Source organism: Neodiprion virginianus, chromosome 6, assembly GCF_021901495.1.
Source record: "Neodiprion virginianus isolate iyNeoVirg1 chromosome 6, iyNeoVirg1.1, whole genome shotgun sequence".
Lineage (NCBI taxonomy): Eukaryota > Metazoa > Arthropoda > Insecta > Hymenoptera > Diprionidae > Neodiprion > Neodiprion virginianus.
The window spans coordinates 21,036,253-21,058,629 of NC_060882.1; the positions used below are offsets into that span (position 1 = coordinate 21,036,253).

General features: G+C 43.0%; 2 protein-coding genes across 4 annotated transcripts in view; both read left to right on the top strand.

The window, feature by feature from the left end:
- Positions 1 to 1,398: 1,398 nt before the first annotated feature.
- Positions 1,399 to 3,399, top strand: LOC124306707 (odorant receptor 49b-like). The gene is made up of 5 exons (XM_046767620.1): positions 1,399 to 2,380; positions 2,473 to 2,572; positions 2,670 to 2,765; positions 2,859 to 3,014; positions 3,095 to 3,399. The coding sequence occupies exons 1-5, from the start codon at positions 1,524 to 1,526 to the stop codon at positions 3,143 to 3,145; spliced, it is 1,260 nt and encodes a 419-aa protein (XP_046623576.1). The 5' UTR covers positions 1,399 to 1,523; the 3' UTR covers positions 3,146 to 3,399.
- Positions 3,400 to 11,643: 8,244 nt separating this feature from the next.
- Positions 11,644 to 22,377, top strand: part of LOC124306975 (synaptic vesicular amine transporter) — a 32,732-nt gene continuing 21,998 nt past the window's right edge. For 2 of the 3 annotated variants that reach the window (XM_046768208.1, XM_046768211.1), the window contains exon 1: positions 11,662 to 11,772. The gene's annotated coding sequence lies outside the window, so the exon portion shown is untranslated. Of the gene's footprint in view, positions 11,777 to 22,377 lie in introns of all 3 variants that reach the window. The other variant, XM_046768210.1, reaches the window with a different exon arrangement.

Consider the following 22,377-nt stretch of genomic DNA (forward strand, 5'->3'; position numbering starts at 1 on the left):
TACAACTATACGTATTTTCTCTACTTGTGGTTTTTTTCTTTATGGAAAAAACATTTAACGTAGTCCAAGTGAAAATAAAAGTCATTCTAATTTGAGTATCGTTTGTTTTTCCACAGATGCATGGGTCAGAAATTTTCCAATTCTTCAGCACCTTCTTATTGGCCATTGGTCAACTGTCCATCTCATGTTGGCCAGCGGAGTGCCTCATCACCGAAGTCAGTATATGATAGTCTCGTGCCAAGTTATTTTGGGATTCGATTATGTCCGGTAATTGACTTCTTCCCAGCAGAGCACCACGGTGACTGAATCGATTTACGCAATTCCATGGTACCGCTGTTCACTTCGTACCAGAAACATGGTGTTGTTTATGATGGCACGATCCCAACGTCCCGCCCGCTTAACCGCTGGGAAATTTGTTACATACTCTCTGGCAACTTTAGCCTCCGTAAGTTACTATCTCACGATCACTTATAAGCGGGTCACGAAGATACAAGGAAGCTTAATTTCAGATCATCTCTTCTGCGATGTCGTTATTCATGTTGCTGAGGACCATCTATTCTGCCATCTAAATAGCGTACATATATTTATAGTTACAAACTGTGAACGGATCTGTAAGAACTTGAATCATATTTGATTTTTTTTCTAATTGACAGTTTTCACGAAAGTTCAAGTCATTGGTATTCATGTTGAGGCATGCAAGTTCGCGAATTCCCGTGCAATGTAAGAAAATACACAGTCACTGGGCAAACTGTTGCAGTTAACAAACTTTGCGCACAGGGCCGATCGGTACAGAACGCCCACCCACACATTACTTTACCAAGTTGAGGAACGCCCCAGGCTTTTGCTTTTCTAAGCTCAGCGATTCAAGTCGCAGTCAAACTCATGTGAATAAAAAATGACACACCTGCGCCAGACCTTTCCCTTCAGCATATCCATTCCAAATTATTACTGCAACATGAATAAGAACATATTCTTATATCCACGGGAAATCACGAAATTAACATGAATCAACTACTGGTGTTCATTCGTTTCTACAATTTGTATTCGTCTTGCAAATACAATTTTTCCATTTTATCCGCAAAAGTGCATTATCACTGTCTCTTTCTTGATTTTTTACTTCGTTCACCACTAGTGATGATACAATTTTCTGCACTCATTACCCACGCCCCCTCTTACGGTACCTCATGCAGTATCGTGCCGTTGCAAAGAAGGCAGAAACCTTCTGACTTATTCCAGTAACTTGTCCAGATACTTTTCTATCCACGAAAAGTACAAAACATTCGAGTGGAAGGGGTAGCGCATGCGCAAATCGAATACTTGATCGGTTCCGGCTATTTGTGCTCGTGATTTCAATCTCTCAACAGGCATCACAAGCATCAGTCAGACTCGAACAATCGGGAAGTAACTATAGTCTTGCTTTTTCGGGTGAATATAATCACTCAAACGTCATTGACGCACGATTTTTCGATTTTGCAGTCTTTTAATCAGCCGTACGACTGACTGGTCAACTAACAAAGCTATAAATGGCTACAGCAAAAACTGAGGAATCATTTAGTCAAGTCATTCGTATGAATGTTGCCCTGCTAAAATTTTCCGGGACCATTCCGATGGACGATGAGATTTCCTCGAAGACGCTCCTCAGCTGCGGCTTGGCCATCATTTCCGGCGCCGCACTGATACTTCACACTTCGGCCTATATCTACGACTTTCTTATTCACGCGGCCTTTTTGGAGACAGCGATCGAGTCCCTCGCCTTGATAATCGCCCTTTTCGGAGGACTTGTACGTTACCTGATTGTCTACTGGTTACGAGGTGATATGCATAAAATATTGCGGACCCTCGACGATCTGTGGAAGACTGCATCCGATGATGAGCGTCGATGTATCAATTCGCTAATGAAAGGCGCAGAAAACCTCACCTACTTCTTCTTGTCGCAGTGCATATTCACAATATTTTTTTACACAATCGCGCCACTCTTCGTCCATTTACACGACAGTAACTCAAACGCGACCAGAAGTTTACCTTACGCCTTTTTTACCGAGGTAAATCAGTCACCCTGCTACGAAATTCTCTACTTTATTCAGATTTTTAGTATGCTTCATCTCTGTGTGACTTGTGTCGGCGTTGACATGGCTGGACCACTTTTGATAACAACCGTCTGCGGACACTTGAGAGTTATCCGGAACCGATTCAGGAGTATGGCACAATCGATGAAGATTCAAATGAACGACAAGAGCGACATAATCATTCCTCGTACCTGTGACCGTTATAACCAAGCAATAGTGGATTCCAGGTTGGAAATCGGAATAAACAATCCTGTAGAAACATCAGTGGCGTCTGAGCTTAGGTCTTGTCTTAATTATCACAAAATAATTCTCAAGTGAGTCTGTGTTGCCTTCCTTGCAAGGATCGGAGAAATCGAGAATGATAAACTGCCAACACCATGATTGATAAGTCGAATTTCATTTGCAGAATATGCGTGCACATCGAACGATTAACGAACATCATATTTCTCACGCAACTCATCGGGAGCACTTACATCTTATCAGCGGTTGGGTTCAAATTGACCGGGGTGAGTCACGAAATTGAGTGTGAAAGTCGACGGGTATTCGTGTCTCTTACTTATCGTTTCCAAGTGAATTGTGCAAAAATTTAAAATGCTGTTTCAGAATGACCAGGACAAATTCAAGTACTCTTCGCAAATTGTCATTGGAGTGGTTCAACTCCTAATATGCAACTGGCCACCGCACGATCTGATGACAGAGGTAAATTCTCCGACCAAAATAGTAAATCATAGGTTTGAGAAAATTATCGTTTTCTCCACGGTATCATGTAAAAACAACTCTTGGCTCAAAAAGAGCGAAGCAATTGCAGACGCTGCTTACTTTGTCCCGTGGTATCAATGGCCAAGTGACCTTCAAAAATCTATTCAAATCGTGATCCTGAGAGCTCAAAAGCCGGTCCGATTGACAGCTGGAAAATTCGTGTACCTCTCCCTGGAAACTTTTGCATCGGTTTGTGTCTCGTCTTTATTTCCGTTGGAATCTAAACTGTAAGTCATTCTCCATTGTGACTCGCTGTATCTCATTTTCAGATGGTTTCATCGGCTGTCTCCTTTTTCACGGTGCTAAGGTCACTCAATTAGGACAAACAACTGTAATTAGCAAACTCGATACACCGACGAAAAACAATCTACTGAGCTTATTTCAATTCGAATACATGTGCTGTGTCAATTTTCCAATTCTTAAATATTTTTTTCACTTTCATGATCATGCTGCGCACGAACTGTGAAGCCCTGTCAAATCTCGATTACGATATTTGATTCACTAGTCATTCAAAACGTCAATGGCAATGGTCCTTTTGCCGAAGCTGAGTAATAGACGTGAAAATGGTTGCATACTCTAAAAGATTGTTTTCACTCGAATTTATTTCCTCCGATCTATAATTTTATTTGCAGGCAAATACATTATTTCGTTCAAAACTAACAATAAGGTTCACTGTTTTCGGTACATTCATCACAAAATGATGACTTTCTCAACAGCTGGTAGCTCAAGCTACGAGGATGCCTGCAACGTTGGGCACAGAGTTTTGCTTGCAAGGGTGAATATTTCACGGGGAGGTTGCCGGTAAAGTCAAAAAGCCCAGGAATCTCCGCTGTCGATCAGGCACCTTCACGGGATAAAGGCGATGTGAACGAGTAAATCAGCTTGCATCAGGGCCATTGAAGGCTGAGAAATTTGCGAAAAAGAAAATCAGGGTAAAACTTGTCTGGCACCGTCATTTTTAAAGTATTACGATTTTCCAAGACTTACAGAGAATCCTTCAACACAACATGGCGAATTAGAAGATCCGTCGTTGAAGTGAAAAATAAAAAATTTATCGAACAGGCAGACAATCGAATCAGCCGTCATTGGAAATTTTTTTGCGTCACTTCAACTTGTGATATTTCACCGAGAGAAGAATCGCTGTAAAGCCGCTGAGGGATATTTTCGTATTTCAAGTTGAATGTGTATCCATCTGATTTATTTAGCGTAAGTGTGACTCCTTACAGTTGGAGGTAGGAAATTGGCACTTGGAAAATGAAGGTCAAGATGAATTGGCTCGGAAAATAGCCCAAAAGAATTATTGGGGGAAGAGAGGTTTTCAGTGTAGCTCTTGGCTTAGGTTGAGCATCGATCATCCTTTCGGCGCCCCTTGGCAGACGGATTCGTAGATCTGGTAAGAAGAAGTGCTCGCCACCCTTTCCAGAACCTGACCGAATATCAATGTCACATTCCTTGATTCATCTGCGAATTATAATTTACCTGCAGAAAAGCCCACAGTTCATGAACGATTTCCCCACACTGGTTTTCGAAGTCATTATAATAAAGAAAAAACAAAAACCACGATTGTCCAGCGTCGTCCGTTATGCGAATATGAAAAGAACCGGCGATTAGCCCGAGTCGCAAAAGCCACGTCTTGGTCCGCAAGAAGTTGCTACGCTCACTCGTTACAGTAGCAGTCCTCCGAGATAACTACAGACTCCGATTGGCCTAGCTATCGACAGTCACGTCTTATACGGTAGTAAGTATGCAGCAGCGTAGCTTTATGTGCAGTTGTACACAAATCAGGATGTGCAGACACATCGGGCTATGCGTGCGGCAGCGTTCGAATCATTAACCAGTTGGAATTAGCGGAGGATGATCACTCGACTGGCGAAGATGAAGGTGAAATAAACGTCTCACGTTTCTCTGACACTATACGTGTATAATACTGGACTGAGAATTGCGTATATCTAAGGTTTGAACGCGGCATAAAATTGGACGGGGCTGGCGAATCGAATAGTTCATTGCTTTTCATGAACCGAGGTCCCTTTTTTTGGATAAAAACCATGCGAGAACGGAGAAAGACGGTCGGCTGTTCTCAGGTCGATCCAATTCTTCTTGGACGAATCTTCTGGTATACGGATGAACAAACCTGCGCTCGGGGAGTGGGAGATTATAAATAAAGATGAAGACAGAGAGATAGCCAGTGACTACAGTAGTGATGGATCGACCCTCCCGGGCGGTGGAATAGGCGCCAGTAAATGATAACAACGAAGCATTTGCGGCCTCGCCGGGCTTGATTCGGAAAAATGACTCGGTCTGCTTCTGCTTCTGCTTCTATCCTGGGCAATAAAATGAAATCCATTGATTCGCGCCCTCCTTGCCTGATACGGATGTCCGTCGAGGATCCAAGGACCAACCTGTCTAAAGCTAAGGACGGTGCAATCATGGCTTCAGGTCATCTCCGCACCTGTAGTTAATTACCAGATAATTGCTCGCGAAATGTCAGAATGTCGCCAAAAGTAAACCCTGCCGGCGCCGGAAGCGGAGGTGGTAGAGGTGGATTGGCGAAGTCTTGACGCGCGACATTGACAATGAGGAGGTACGAGAGTCCCCCCACTTGTTGCCACTTAAGGGATAAGAGAGTGCTGACGGTGGGTGGCGAAAGGGAAAGATAAGGCGAGTGTATCCCACCTCCGTGGCAATTACCGGATAAGTGAATTCCCCTGTATTTTCACGCCGGTGTCTAGTCGACGCCCGAGCTCGTCCTATAATCTCTATCCTATTGTCAGTCGGTAGGTATACCTTCGACCTGAAAATCTCCAATTCTTCCCTCATTTTCACCCGGCTTTACTACGCGGACCGTTTCGATGAAGTTCTCGAAACGTTTGGACCCTCACGGCGGATAATCCGCCATGAATAATCCAAAATAATAACGAAACTGGACGATTGTCAATTAGGCTTAGAATAAGTCATGCGGTATCGCTTCGGGGTTTGACGCGCTTGTTAACCCGGTAAGAAACACGAGCCAGGCATCCCGTCCAGAAATGATTCCCTCCGTGCTCCGATGTGAGGTAAATGGTTGTCGGAATGTGGGAAAAGGAACGGCGAAGAAGAGGGCGGTAAAATGGACGATTCAATTTCGGTATTCATCGTCCGCGGTTCAGCTGGCAATAGATTTCATTAACTGGAGGACCTCGCGTGCTCGCGGAATCTCCAGGAATCTCTTTATTATGGTGCCGTACCGCGACGCTCGGCGTCGGGATAGTAGGAAGCGTCGGTGTGACGGGTGTCCGCGGCAGCTGCGCCTCTCAGCCACACCCGTACAGCGGTTGCTATATACTCGTACAATTAATTCGACGGTGCTCTTCAGCGCCCGCGAACTCCATGCTTACCGATATGGCCGCCAATTACCGGAGCCGCAGGTACGCGCGGCGATATTTATGAAAATAGAGAGCTTGGCGATTCGATTTTACCGTGTGTGACGGCTAAAATACCGGGCTCTGAACGGTCATTGATTGCGATTAATTGGAACGACGGTCTCCCGAGCTAAGTGACAAACTTCGAGACTCGGGATGATCTAAGAGTTCACTGCTAAATTCGATTCGAGTATACTCAGCGTCTCTGCGAACTGAGACAAGCGCCGCAAATGACACTCGCCTCACGAACGGAATGACTAATTAGCGGGGATTCACTTACAATTAGAGTCCCTCCTCCTCCTCTCTCCTTTAGCCCAGCTCCCTTCCGGTGAGACTTAAACTCGGCAGGCCCCGTTTCGAAATAATTATCCCAACTCGCCATTGTATGGAGGATGTTCTCGACACTGTCCGATTTTTGTGGGATCACTTCGCAATTCGTCACCCGGTGAGCCGGACGTCGAAGTGGGTTTGAAAAATAACGCATCACCCGGACTTTGTTGGCATCCAGAAATGTTGCTTGGGTAATGACTTGCTTCTGTTTAATCAACAAACTGTTACATCGCCGTAACGTCATTCGACGCTAAAGCCTTTTCGGACCCGTTTGACCGGATTCTTCAAACTTGACATACCTACCATGGAAATTTCAGTCGACTTCTTCAATGGGCTACGAGCAAGATGCTCTTAAGGAAGTAAGTGCTCTGGGAAAAATGTTTTTTCTCCTTCAACAATATTTTTTCACACGCAGCAACGTTTACAAATACCGAAATCAAATATTTACGTTGGTTCATATGACTTACGAAATCTGTTACGGCCGATGAAGTGCTGCCGAACTCACCAAATCGTAAGAGTCACTAATTCTTCATCGCAATCAAATAATATGTTAGTTCTTGAATTCGCAAAATACCGTGTTAAAGTGGCAAAATACTCTCTGTGACGCGTCGGAGAACTTTTTTTTCTCAAGAGCAGTGAGATAAGCAGTTTCGTAGGGTCGGTGTCTGACTCCCTCTAAACATTAGTACAACCAAATCACCGGTGCTCAAAACTCAGTTTTAAGGTTTCCAAGAATCGGTAGAAATTTTGAAAAAATAGAAAGGGGTTGGTCGTATAATTTCTTGTAATTTTTGGGGCCCAAAAAGTTGTGTCAAAATCGATTCGTAGCTACCTCTTCCGTCTAATTGGCATCTCGTAATCGTAATGTGATCGTAATTTTTACCCTAGTATAAAATTTGACAGCTGCACAGTAATGTAACACATAACCAATTTCGTATGAATCCCGTTTTCATATCTTCTGCGATGTAATCATACGATTTGCTTCCCCAGAGATGAACATCTGAACGGAATCACGTGACTGGTTCGCGAGCATGGATCGAGTGGCTAGGCTGATCAGATCAAACATTCCTGGCAATCCCGAGACTTGAAAGAAGCCATCTGGATTACGGAGCCTGGCACTGACTCTGATTCGTGCAGGTAAGAGTCTTTCCCAATTCAGATACGTTGCACTTCTGCTTTCCTTTAGTCTCCGAACTTCGCGGTTACCTAAACGTACCTACCGTAATTATTTCTCTTTCACTTTCAGAAGTCGGTCATCACTATGGCCGGTCACATCTTCAAAATCCCGTTAAAAGTCATTAAACATCTTCACAGTTCGTGTTAAATTAAGCTTGAAAAAGTTCGACTGCCAAGATAGCTCCAATCGATTTTATTCCCGAAGTACACGAAGCTGCCGAGCTGCTCCAGAATAAAACTTTCGCAATTTCTTTCGGTCTTAGAAACGCTAGGAAATTAATTAGAGAATTCACAATCTAAGATTTCTTTATGTATCGGGAATCGACGGCAGAATTTCGTACCTCCTTAATTAAGCTCGGTCAGATCACCGTACGTCCACAAACTTAGGCACTATTTTGCCATTCCCATTGTTATCTCAATTATTTTTTCTTTTTTGTCTCTCATTACTATGGAATAATCCTTCTAGCATATTATTTCACAAGTCAAGATTTTCAAGTCAATAAACCCTAACGCGGAATTATTTCCCAGAGGGCTCCTCCCTTATCGCTTCTCTCATTATACAGTACATTACTCATTATGTACTCTTCATTCTTTTCAGTCTTTCTTTCTAAGTTATTTCTTCGATCCGCTATCGGTATAAGTTGAGCTTGAAATAATTATTCATGCAATCCTTGCACCGTGTATTATTTACTTCGAATTCAAACTTAATGTTCCGTCATTTTACCTCGAACGGAAATACAATTGTAATCGTGTGGTCTGTTTTGTTATTTACAAATAAAACCTGTGGGTCTTCTTCAAGATTCGGAAAAAGAAAGAAAAGATACCATACACACGTCGAAACGCAATATTAATTGAATGTAACTCATTACGGAATAGATAGAGTCAGCAAATACGATTCAATGAGACGAGTCATCGTGAGAGCAAGTTTTTGAACGCATTCAGCAACGCCAAATCACACGCATTGAACCCCTGTGTCACAGATCGTTAAGACGAGTCGAGCTCCAACCTGAGTTGGAAAGTGATGACCCATCGTGCGCGATTTACAAGCATTCAATTAATTATTCCTGCATGGACGATGCAGTGGAAATCACATATTGTCATACGTGTATAAATCCGTGCAGCAGTACCTAACCAACCTGGGCTGTTACGTGCTAAAATCACTCAGAATACGTTATACGTAGAATTTTGTGTAAAATTATCAGGATTTAAAATCAAGGGGCGTGCAGCAGTATCTTGCGAGTATACATGTAGCAACAAGTTGCTCTGAATATGTTGCTTGAGAGATGTGCGATCCTTTCGAAATTCAACAAGTGCTCGCCACCTTCGCTCGCTTGGCGGATTCTGTATGTTTTTCTCCCCGCTCTTTGCTCCACAGGTGTTGCGAAAAAGGGTTTAACTTCGATTAACATCTCCCTGTGTGTCAATTATTTAAACGCACGTCGGCAAAGACATAACTGACAGTTCAATCAGATCAAAGCGGTTACGAAGAATCGAAGCTTAAATTTGCAAGTTGCGTTCACTCCATATCGTTGGTCACATTTTCTCGACCCTTCGAGGATATGACTGTGACAAAGCAATGAGGATTTTTCGGTGATTTTATTGAGCTAGGTGGTAGAATTTGTCCTTTCCCCTACTTTATTTTTCTCTCTCTCTCTCTCTCCATTTATATCCCCCCTCTATTTCGGGGCCTTCCTATTTGATGTTCCAGTAATTCCATGATCCCCTTATGGCCGGCACGTGACGCCTTTCAACGAAGCCTGTGACTTATACGCCGTACCCGGTATAAGTGGCTCGAGTTTTGCCGGTCGAGAAAGCAACGGATTGCATTGGATTCGTTCAAAGCTTTGGTTCCGCGCTTCGGGATAACTCTGGATTGATATTTGAAAAGGCGAGAAAAACATTGCGTTGCAACACTTTGAGCGTCATCCAATCTGACGAATCGAAAGTTGTGGTCAAGGTCGAGAAAGCTTTGTAAAAATCGTCATATTACTTTAATCCATCGCTCACAGTCGGAATTTCAGGGAAATTACTTAGAGTAGCTGGTTTTTGAGTCGCGCCAAGTCGCGTCCCGGAGAACAATGAAATATTCACCACGTTTTATAAATTCGTGGGTTGAAAATTGCGAAGATGTGCATAGGGAACGGGGCGTCATTTCAATTCCTGAGGGAGCACTTGGTGAACCCCTCGGCGGAACGTGGTGGCGTTTTAATAACGCTGCGTCTCAATGCCGCGCCTCCTCATATCGCACATTCTTCGAGGTCCGGAACGTCTCTTTCTCCTCGCTCGACTCAATCCTTCCCATCTCTCCGCTTCCAACCTTCCGAAGAACATTCCTTGGAGACCAAAACGCTCATTGACTCGCCGCTTAATCAACTGGAACATTCTCTAATGGGTTCTGAACGTTCGAGATTACCGGCATCGGAGACGATCATTATTCGATGCAATTAATAAAATCGTTAAAACTGTGTCGCCGCGTCTGAAAGATGTGCATCAAAATTTGCGCTTCTCATATAATAGAGTTTCGAGATCTTGGAAAATCGAATTAAGCCAACTTGAAGTCACGCTCATTATCAGTTGCTGATGACAGACATGTCAGCTAAAATGAGAATGCGTTTCGGATGACGCTGTCAGTTTTCAAGGAATAATCACAGTGATTGATTATATAGTTATAATCACTTGACCAAAACTAGTCCCCTCGCTGAAACGTCTGATTATTCTTCGATAAGTGAAGAGGAGATCAAAAAGTAGAACGCTCGCGAATTAGAAGGGTTGCGGTATCAGATTTTCCACAATGCCAAGATGTAATTTATAGAAAAGTTTAAAATGCTGAAGGTCGAAGTACGGGAAATTCTAAAACATCGAAAGATAAAAGTGTGCGAAACGTTAAAATGCTAGATATTATTTAGACTCGCCAGAATCAACATTTTAAAATTTCATACACTGAGTAGATATATTTTTTTTTAACTTACATTTATTTGATTCAGCACAACGCTCCACGTACAAGTAAATTGTGTTTCAACAGATGAAATATTTACTAGTCATTGCGAAATAAAGAACCATTCATATCAGATGAATTGAGAATGTTCCTGCCGATTTATTGAAATTAATTCCTTAACAGCTTTCGATGAAATATTTGATCAATTTTACCTCAACAAATACGTCACACCCACAGAATTAGCACTTGGTGTGATAAATATCGATCTCTTCGAATCAATTTCGTTCCAGTCAACTGAATTTGCGATTTAGTTTCCTTGTAAAATATTTTGTTCGCAATCCGCAATTAATTCCTTTCTGCGGACCAACGAAAATTTTCTTAATCCAACCAATCAATTCGTCATTTTGCATTATTACGAGAAAATATTTCACGTGAAAACGTGAAACAACTCTTATATTGCAATTGAAAGCTTAACAGTGCACATTAAATTTTCGCACTCTGGAATATCCAACATTGTGCCAATGGTATATCGTTCAGACCATTCTACCTCCTTGACCCCCACAACCGACGAATGACTCGGATAAACACACAGCGGCATCGTCCAGCACGGGGGATTAGCTTTGGTCAAGATCGCCGACGCGAATATAGGAAAAATAGGGGTCCTGATCCTCGATACATTACCCGAAAGTAGGATCTTGGAAATCCCGAGGAACATGGCATCGGGATCCTCATCATCCACGTCCCTGCGTCGTCGCGGAGGCAGGAAGACGCGGGGAATTCTATTATCCTGGCATATATCGCAAAAATAGGACCTCCGTATCGGATGAGGATCGCCGCCGCCGCCGCCGCCGTCGGTGGATACGAGGTGTTAAAGAGCGCCTGCGTGGGCGGCGGAACGTGGAGGGTGTTCGAGGCGTAGGTGCGACCGGCGCCCGAAGACTGCTGTGTGTGGCAGACGGCGACGGGCACCGCGGCGAGAGCCGAAACCCAGGGGTCATGCAGCCTCACTCGCCGCCGAAGATCTCTCGCGCGAACAACCCGCGCCATCCGCGAGAAGAGGACTAGCGGCAAGCCGACTCCCTGGGGAGACAACGAGACCAGCTCCGCTGTAAGTGAGTTTTTTTTTTTTTTTTTTTTTCTTTCCCTCATTCAAAGAACAAGATTTTCACCCTGTTCTGCAATTTTCTTTCATCTCATCGTTACATCCTTCAACATCCGCAGGCAGGATCGTTCCTTCCTTCCTTGAATCTCGCGTGCTCGAATTATTTAGGCATGGTAATAATTTTTCCGACCAAGAACTTTTTGATCTTTTAGATCGAATAGAGCGCGAATGGTAAGAATCTAGCGGAACCCGAATCAAGGATAAAAATAATTCGCTGGATCAGGTACATTTATTGCTGATACAGAGACTGCGAGTAATTTTGCTGCAGTAACTGCAAGGATTCTGCAAGTATAGTCAAGTGGATCTTACAGTTTAGCGAAACTGTTCACTAATCTTGCAAAATTGTCCGCTGTTGAAGGAAATTTTTTTGCGGTTGTTTATATGCACACACGAAAACGTTCTCGACCAGCAAGTTATTTTTATCACCGAGGAGGATTTGTATTGAATTAATTTTTACTGTGAAACCACACTTGTAACAGATATGTGTAGCATGCTTTTTGAGTCGCATTATCGCAAAAATTGCAAATTCGAATCGTAAACATTGTGCCTCGTAAGGCGAATAAAATTTTATGGGAAATTAAAAATCGAATCGAAAAAAGGGAGCAATTTGTGTAAAAGTGTAATAGTTTGTAGGTGCCCTGCACTTGATATGATCGAGACGGAAGGTACGCCTCTAGTTAGCTGCTGAGTTTATCCCGTTGTAAATAGATAATAATCGTAGTTGCGCGGCGGTTGTCGAAAACAACAAAATCGTGTAATTTTCCGGAAATATTGTCGTATATTTTTTTCATGTTTTCCCCAGCAGTTTTTCGGCGCAAATCTATAACGGATACGCCGCCAGGTTGTTTCATTCGTTTTCAAATAGTCAAACTTGTGTATTAAGGGTATGTTATATAAATGAAATATTACGATGGTAGAATTTTAAAATGTTGATTCATTGTACAAATAAAATGCGTTTTGTGTAAATTTTTTATCCGATTACTGTGATAGGAAATGCGCGACGCACGAACACGAATCGTGGTACTTTCGTAACTTCCTACGAGCGTATATTACGATCTAGGATTACGTAGGAAAATTGCACACGAACAATGACTTCGGCAGTCCGACGCTACAGCTGACGCGCTTACAGCGGCCATGGAAAAGCGGTTGTCTAACCTAACGGAATGCCGCCGCTCGTTTTTAGAAAACACAGTGGAAGATAGAAAATAATACAGACAACTTCGCGCAGGACGCAATATTCCGTAAGAATTTTAAAATCAAAATTTAGAATATAGATGGTCCGGCCATTTAGACGCATTTTGGCTAAGTTTAGCCTGTTGTGAACCAGAGTGGTAAGACATTAATCCCAGAACGGTAACGAGGGGTGAAAAAACACACCGCGTGAAAGTAAATTTTCCGCCGCTAGAAAACAACTTACGTTGTCGTGTTTCGGTTACTAATTTGTTTATCACATTTGTGGAACTTGAATGAAAAACTGTTTGACCCACGTGATTCTTTGTTAGAAAACGAAGAAAGTGAGACCCCATAGAACCCTTAATGATACGATGGAATTTACAAGATTGGGGCGTATTCGCACCCCCTATCACCGAAATAGTGAAAAAAAAATCACGTTACCGTTCTAGGATTAATATTGGACTCAGAGTATTAGCCGCCGTGTCTTAAGTACTATTGATAAACACAAGATTAGTCTACCGGGAAACACTGAAGCGCGGCAGACGTAAACTTGAGAGCAATTTTCGAACAGCCATCGCATAGCAAGTAGAAGATCCGAGAATCAGTTTCAATTCGAACGCCGAGCTGGACTGACGAAAGAAAACGATCAAGTACGGAATCTTTGATCGTTTGACATGCCACAAGTGATTAATAATAATTAGTCGCGTGTTTACCACCCATCAAATCGTCAACTTAAACCTAGTCTAGTTCAGTGTGAATTCCAACGGGAATTTATTTCCGATCAGACTCATACGGCGTGCAAACTTTAATAAGCTTTTGAATCAGGATCAATTCACGGATTTAGCACAGCGGGTGAACATTCTTCAACAACTCTTGGTGCCTGGAGATTCTCTCTCTCTCTCTCTCTCTCTCTCTTTCAATTCCGCATTATTCGTTTAAAGGCGGATGCGAATCAAATTCGTTACTAGCACAGCAAATCAGTTTTTAAATTTACACTACCATGAGCTTTACATAAGATTCCGTCCGCCTACTCCGAATGGCGCCTGCGAGACTTTCCGCGTGAAATCATTCTCAAATAAACTGTATTCATACCATATTAGCGCCGGAATAAAGTGAAGTGAATTTCTTTTTAAAAGAACATCGCAATCACTGCGATATCTGACGATTATTCCAAAATTATTGTGGTCTTTGAAATGCGAAAACACTATCGTAAGGCATTTTGTTAAATTTCAGTGAATCTTACGATCAACCCGAAGTCAAAAGTCTCGGATCGGCGTAACCTTCGCCATTTTCATCCCCGTGTCAACGCGCCGAGGATTATGTCGGTACATTGACTACAGCTGGTCGGTTAGATAAAGAGGTCCGTAGACCTCGAGACACTGCTACAAAAACAGGGCTGGCACCCTAAATTGAATATCGATTTTGCTTCTTCGCACCTGCATCGGTGCGCGTGCACGCTTTCCTCAGTGTATCGTCTATGTATAATATACTGAAACGTATGCAGACGCACGTGTCAGTGGTAAAATTGCAACACGGTCACTCGGATTGTCATTCTCCTATAATCTTCAAAGCTCGAAGCAACCGGCCGATTGAATCAAAGTACGAATAAGCGGTTCCGCCAAAGCCGAAATTGATGAAGCATCGAAGTCGGTTGGTGCGATCTCAAAGCTATTCGAAGCCACGACAGATTCGTCGTTTACCGTCATTCCGCGGGCTCTTTTTGATACGTAATCAGCATTGTCTTGGTGTGCGTGTTCGGAGCAAGTGACAGCTGCACGGGCAGCTCTGCAGGCTCTTGTTCAAAAGCGATCTTACTCCGAAGTCCATTCGCAGAATCGTTGCAGAACTCGTTGTCAGTTGGTCGCCTCGAGGGTGAGCAGCCCGTATATCTGGTCCGAGTTGGCCGAGGCGTGATCTGGGCGGATAACCCTCATTTCCTTGTGTCATAGTCAGCAGAGACGAGGAGGAGCAAACTTTGCCAGACGATAGGGTAGAAGAGAGAAAAGGCTTCGAGGCTTTGAGCTCAGCTCTGGCTTTGAGATTTCAAAGAACCCCTCGTTTCACCCCGCCGCGGTATTAACTTGGCGAAGCGTATCGTCGGGACGATCTGCGACTCGTATCACTGTCGTTACAAACTCCACTCGCTGACGAATTCGCCGATTCGTTCCGACCCCTGTTGTCGCTGTTTCCAATTTCGAATCGGACGCTTGGCACCATCCGTTCGTGACCAGACCACGTCCAACGAGCTGCTTCTCTTTCGCCGTTCCTCCATAGCTGTGCTTCTAACTCTGTGCACCTAGGCTGGGTGGTGAGTTTAATGGGGTGATCGGTAACAGAGTTACGAAGCAATCTGCATAACCCCATCGTGTACTTTACCTCCGTCCCGCGACCAAGAGGCGGGTAGGCCTCCTTCCCTAACCCCCGCCAAGTGACTCGCTACGGTGTAATTACCGGCGATAACACGGTTACCGGATCCCCGTCAACGGTAACTGAGAACCAGTTTTCTCTGAAGTCAAATTTCTCGGGGAAAAAAAAGATGCAACGCTGCAGGGTTGAATTATACAGAGACGACGCGCGCGAACCAAATCGTTCTCTGCACGCTTTCTGAAGCTCTACTTAGGTACGGACAGTTTATTCGGGTGAGAAACTGGTTGGGGTGTAAAAGAGGAACCTACGTGCAATAATAGCGACTGCGGAAGCCGTTAAGCAACTATAAATTCATTTGCGTACGATCGGACTGATCGTGAGCTCTCGTTTATGTAGTCTGGGCGTCGAATCGATAAGTTTTTTTTAAACTGAACTAGCTTAAATAATAGGTACGCTTGCGAGGACATTTGAAGTTGGAGTGAAATTTTATTGTCCGTTTTAAAAGTGGGTGCGGTGATTATTGTGCATAAATCCGAACATATAACGATCCTGTGCAAGACCTGACGAACGCATCGAGATAGATCAACTTTATCCTGTTACACGGATCATGGAGGCTGAGATCGAAACATCTGTCACAACCATGGAAATCCAGGTACAAAATGTATTTGGCAAAAATGTGTGAGACATTCTGTACTTTGAGACAAGGATTATTATGTAATATTGAACTTCTTGGTGTTCTTTGGCCTTGGATTTCAAGAGGCTTAATTTCTGTATACCGGTAGATTATACGTTGCAAAATTTCCGATTATTTTTCACTCGTCAAATTCCGGTAGTTGACAAATTAGTAGCTCATTAAACCGTTTGTGTATTCAGTGTGAAAATAAAATCGAAATATACCGTTTTTATAATTCTTTTTTGTCACTTTCGAAGAACCAGTCCGAGTCAAGTTCAACTGAACATACATGGCAGATAAAAAAACGTACGGGTTTACATTTACATTTTTATTATTTCCCGAGAAAAGTCAATTTTTAGTCAATGTGCAAAGAATTCAAGTTCCTCACTACACGACGATAACAACGCAGCTGAATTTTCATTTTTTCCAAATTATCAAAGTCAACTCACGTTGGTCAATTTCGCAGCCTGGCCCAGAGCCAATATTGTCAACTCTGTGACAGGAGATCAATCAAGTTCACGTAATACGATATGTGCGGGGAGTACATCGGTAAATTTTCAGATTTTTATATCCCACGTTCAGTGTGGAAAAAATCGAGAAGCAGAAAATACTTTCGTCGAACATTCAGTGGTCCGTTTTGGTCCTACGTTTTTTCTCACCCTGACGCGTTTCTTCGGCAAAAAGTATCCGAGTTGAACACATTTCCGAGGCTCTAGGATGGGCGGAAAGGGCGTCGATAAATATACATGTATATACATACACGAGGGTGGAAGGTAGTACTGAGAACAATATCTGTAAGGTTCTCCCACCCCCGGTTTCTGCAGGCTGAGTGTTGCCTCCTCGGTATAAGGTAATTGCCGACGTAATTCGTTTAGGGTGCAATATTGCGCGACAAAGTGTAGACGAGCCTGCGAGTGCTTTGTCGGTGTAGATTCCCGCGTACATTGATACCCGTGTAGAGAGGTAGGCGAAGGGGATGGAGAAAGAGAGAGAAACGTGACAGCTAGTGTGACTAGCGAGTTAAATGCAACTAACTTCGTTACAAACCCTCTCAGTAGCTGCTGCATCGCCATTACGCTTCGCGGGCTGGGCTGCTTCCCAAAGCGAATTAGACGCTGTATCTTCGCCTCGGAAGAAACGCCGCGCCCTTGACGACGTTTAATATCGGTGCAACGGATGGAAGGAAAATAGTTTTCATGGATTTTCTTTTTAATCGCAAAATGACAGGAAACACCGAAATCCGGCATTATATATTGGCGAAAGTCGGGAAGGGTGTTGAATCGGGGAAGAACGAGTTCGAGGATGAGGGTAAAAGCACTTCGTTGGTCACTCGATCGGTCAAAGGTACGATCGGAATATGATTTTCGCGTGTTCTGAATGCAAATAAAACCCGGGCTCGAACTCTCTGGCCTACTTGTTGAGGCTGGAAGCAACAGTTTGCCCTTTAAGCGCTCTTCGGTTCTCCCTCTTTCTCGTCTCGCTCCCTCTCGCATTCTCTCTCGGCCCGCATCCACCCCGTCTTTTCCAGCCGAGCTCCAACCGCTGCGTGCAGGACTTGCAAGTGACCGCAAAGAATCTGGGATATGCTTAAGATCGCCTCTTTATGCAGTCAAAAGGGGTTGCGCGATGAATTTTCCGACATATTTTAGGCTCCGAAACTGGCCGCCGTAACCAGCGTCAAACAGTCCGTGACTAATTGCTACGGTGAAACATTTTGCGCATCATCCTTTACAGAGATGAAGTTTAATTACGTGTACGAATATATATATTGCAGCCAGACAAAGGGACAGAGGGAAGATAATCCTGACGGACGAATATGCCTCAGTCACGAGCAGTCAATTAGTTTCATTACACAAGTTTGCATCCCTCGCGATTGACACTCGCGGAAGTTTGGCGCTGCTTCAACGCAACGTCAGATAAGGCAAACAAGAGCGCTAAGAATTTATGCACCGGACTGATTAGCCATTCACTTGGCTTACGACCCAATCATCTGTATTACGAGTAACAGCCCTACAGCTTAGCTTGGCAAAGCTTTTGCCACGATAAGCTTCTGAACACAGATTACAAGCTCAAGTTTATACCCAAGTCTTACCTGCATTTCTGTTGCGGCGTTAAATCGCAAATCAGGATTTTGAAAATTTCGAAATAATATCATTTGCAAAGAAGACGAAGGACAGGTGGAATTTTTTTATTAATCTCAAACATTTAAAAAAAAGCTGTATCGTTTTGTACAGATTTTTCAAAAACGGAAACCAGTTTATTCGATTATTCGTTTTCTCTATACATTCGCTTCACGAATTTATCTTACACACTGTAGATTTCAGATTACGTGTCCTGAAAAGATTTTTATTTTATTTTTTTTTTTTTCTGCAACCGAGTAAAACACGAACGAATTTTTTTTTTCTAACACGGTGACGAATGCGGCGCGGAGGCAACGTGCCGGGAAAAATACCGGAAACGTTTCTTGGTTAAGGCATTAGAGGAGGCAAAAGATCGGGGAGCTGAAGAAAAATGGCTAGGGCATAAAGTGGTCTTAAATGCGGTCTTAAAAATAGAGCTGTGAGGACGCGGTTCGGTTGAACATTGTCGCGTAGCCAGATTGGCCGCGATTGCCCCACTCAACGGCAATTTTCTCGTCATTCACAATTCCCGCTTCCTGCACTTTCCTCTCTTTCTTTCACTCCCAAACCGCCACCAACGAAAGTCCCCGAAGCCAGCTGGCGAGGTTCGTACCTTCCCACCACAGCTACTGGAAACAATTTTCCAAGTACTCGAGGGGGTGCTTTATTTTCCGCCGGCGGTTATATATTTTCAAATACTTTTCGTCCTTGCTTAAAAACGGGAACGTCGAGAAAAATTTAATTTTTCTCAGTTACGAGAAAATTTATTGGGAAAACGGATATGTTCGTTACACTAACGGCTGAAATACTGTTGGAATCAGAAGAAAATGTGGTACAATTATCGTAAATATCTAGTCTAATTCATGCTGTAAGTACTACAATTTTTGATTATTACTATCACTTCAAATTTGATTCTTTACTTTCAACTGTATTTCTGCGTTTAAGTTAGGCCTCTACATCAATTTATTTTTACACCAACATCAAATTATTATTGAAATAGTGTATAAAATAAAATGTAGCATCGTGTGAATCACAATCAAACGGAACAGTAACTGCATACATTATAGATTTGCTGGTTATGGTATTTTTCAGTTCTGGTAAAAAATGAAAATAATCAATCATCAGATGTAAATAAAACACAATTACATGTGGAAATTGCATGGCGGCCGGTTATGATGCCCGTAAGTAGCGAAGTGCGGATTACGACGAGAACCGCGTGTATAAATGTAACAGCGACCATGGAGAGGAAACCATGATATTATTATTATGGCCGAAGGTTAATCCAATCGTAAGTCAAGTTCTGCCTGCCACAGAGTTATTTGCCGGAGGCGTATAATAATCTGGCGCAAATGGATATACTAACGCGGCTCTATTAACCGTTGAAAGTTGGAAATTTTCAACTTGGGTCGTAACTCAGGACTGTGGAATAAATTTAAGGTTCAAGCTTCCAGATTGCTTGCCAGCCACGATTTTTTCCTAAAATTTTCCAAGGCCTTCCCATTGTGTCGTAACACCCTGTCCGATTGTGCAGAAAGCGAGATGGGAAATGGAAGCAAGGAGGAGTGTGCAGATTGGAGGATTTCTTAAAAACGAAGTTATCGCGCCTTTCCACGCCACCCGGGTTTCCCCATTCATTCGTTTAGCGAAACACAATTAACCGTATTAATTACAGCTTTCATCGTCCCTCCTCTTTTATATTCACCGTCGCAGCTTCGTTACTCGAGAGTAACGTCTAATTCTTATTCCTGAATCGTGACGAGTTGAGAGCTGAGGAACAATGTACCAACAGCACCGTCTAAAATTGTCGCTATAAATAATTCCTCCGTGCAATTCAACAGGCCGTTGCGTTTCTTCCTTGCATACTTACATTTATATTATACTCACGTTTGCGCTTTCTATTCTCGCAATACTTTATACCGTGTCTTCTTTGATTGTTCCCCCTGAAATCGTTTCGCGGTAATAACGGTGGAAAAAGAAAAAGAAAAATTAAAAGTAAGGTAGAGACACGTATTGATGCCTCGGAACGAGAACACTGCGGGTATAATAATCAGCCCGTTCGCCAGGATGTTCCCTAGGGTGCTGCAGTACCCGCTTCCTGGCACACAATCACGTTCTTAACGGCCCTTTATTCCACCCCACACTTATCACTGCAGATGCCATCTCATTCGAGGAGTAATTATAAAGTGCTCTCTTATTGTCCTCCGTTCTGCAAGCTTTTGTCGGAATTGTACCGATGAAAAAATCAAGACACGAGTATCAAGATGTGAGGAACACTTTAAGTGTGTATACATATACATATACATATGATACAGTTGTATTATTTATTCATCGTTGCTATTGCAGAAAAATTCGACTTGAATTAAGATGACTTTTAGAGGCGCTGTGACAAAACCTTGACCAGTTTATAACTTCTGCGAATTTCCGCGTGGGTGGAATTAATCTGATAAATGTCGTAACGCCCGATTACAGCAGTACAAATGGCAGAACTAGAAACGACAGTATAACGAAAGGAACAGTTCGCCTTGTACAGCATCAGAGATAAGTGTGACATGTCAATAATGTCCCGAATGTGTGATTTAACAATCGAGTGTGAAAATTGTTAGAATAAAACTTGATCAGCAGCGTAACTCGCGTGATCGGATAAATATATTCGACGAGAATTTTTTTTAGCAATGTCGTCTAGCCAACTCTGCGAAGAACGTTTCGTTGTTAATTTATTATTTCTCAAGTTTTTTCCGAGGAAAAGTTGATAAAAAAAATTTGACAGGTACCTTACGAGAGTGGATAACAGCGAACGAAACCGAAAAACGAAGTATCGTAGTTTGATGTAAAAACCCGTTGAGTGTTCAACTGCAGTATGTATACATACGTACGTATATTCTGATATTAATGATTGTACATAATCATATAACACTGATTCAACGTGACGGTGATGAGCCGGGGGCAGTGGACTTGACACTCGGTCACGGGGTGTGCATACGAAGGAGGGGGGGATCTGAAGAGAGGGTCGAGCGCAGGTTTCCGACGACTTGCGACTGACAGCCACCGGACTTGGGATGATGAAGTGACCCGCCAATCTGCCAACTCATCGAGAACCTCGTTACGGGAATACATACGTATCCGTGGGTGTGCGAGAGAGAGAGAGAGAGAAAGAGAGAGGGGGCATTAACACGCTGAAGAAAGAAAAAAAATGCACCAGCCGCAGTATAGACGTTCACTAATAGAAAAATCATGTCGCGCGTCAAGTGTATAAATTTATTTCAAAACGTGCAACGGGGTCGGAATGAAGAGGGTAGTTTTCTCGCCGTGAAGGAGAAGTGGGCCAAGACGTAATCGTACCCCGTCACATCATCTCTTACTATTCGTATTTCAGGGGTTTTCTTTTTCTCGCGATATCTTTCTACCATCCCTTCAACCCTCGAATATCACCCTTTTGCCTCGGCGGAAACGAGGCGGTACAACGACAAGTACGCTCCGTCGTCACGATCGCATCGGGATTCTTAGCCACAATTAAAACTGTATTTTTACACCATACTCGAGCGACGTACTACTCGGTAAATATTTGCACCTCGACCGTGCAACGAACGGCTTTGAACAATTTTCAAGAACGCTTTCGTCAAAAAAGCTTCGAGCAATTACCACTCGAGCCAACAAAAATTTAATTAAAATCTCATCCAGACGCCCCATTCCTCTTTTAAACTCTCCAAGGTCTACCAAGGGTAAATATCGAAGGGTGTACCACTGCCACGTTCAACACAATACAGCCAATCTACCGCAAGGTATAGAAAACCACTCCCTGTGGGGTGCTCAAATTATTCTAGATCAAGTTAATTTTCACCGTACAAACCGATCGTTTGCCCTTAAATGCGAATCTCTAACTCCGTTTGTTTCTCGTATACGCGTCATTGCATGATTCAGCTAATATATTGAATGAAAGGCGATCGCTTTTGTTATAAAACTTTTCATATTCAGCAACGAGGATTCACGTTAATCCTATTCGATCCCTGGAAAGTGAAATTTATAGTATACCTTACAAGTTAAATGAATCAACGAGCGTGATTTTCGTCATTACACAATGATAAATTCTAAAAGTACAAAATGAGTGATCAATTGGAAATACGATGAGATTTTATTTTAACTTGGCATTTCTTCATTGTTATTAATATTTGTACGTCGAACAACGTTGTTACTATTCTACGAGGAAAAAGTTGCAGAAAA

Bases quoted from the DNA above. Each gene is read 5' to 3' on its own strand.
- LOC124306707 (XM_046767620.1), top strand. From the start codon at position 1,524: ATGGCTACAGCAAAAACTGAGGAATCATTTAGTCAAGTCATTCGTATG. The intron at 2,381-2,472 runs GTGAGTCTGTGT...TTTCATTTGCAG, and splicing joins TATCACAAAATAATTCTCAA to AATATGCGTGCACATCGAAC. The intron at 3,015-3,094 runs GTTTGTGTCTCG...TCTCATTTTCAG, and splicing joins CCCTGGAAACTTTTGCATCG to ATGGTTTCATCGGCTGTCTC.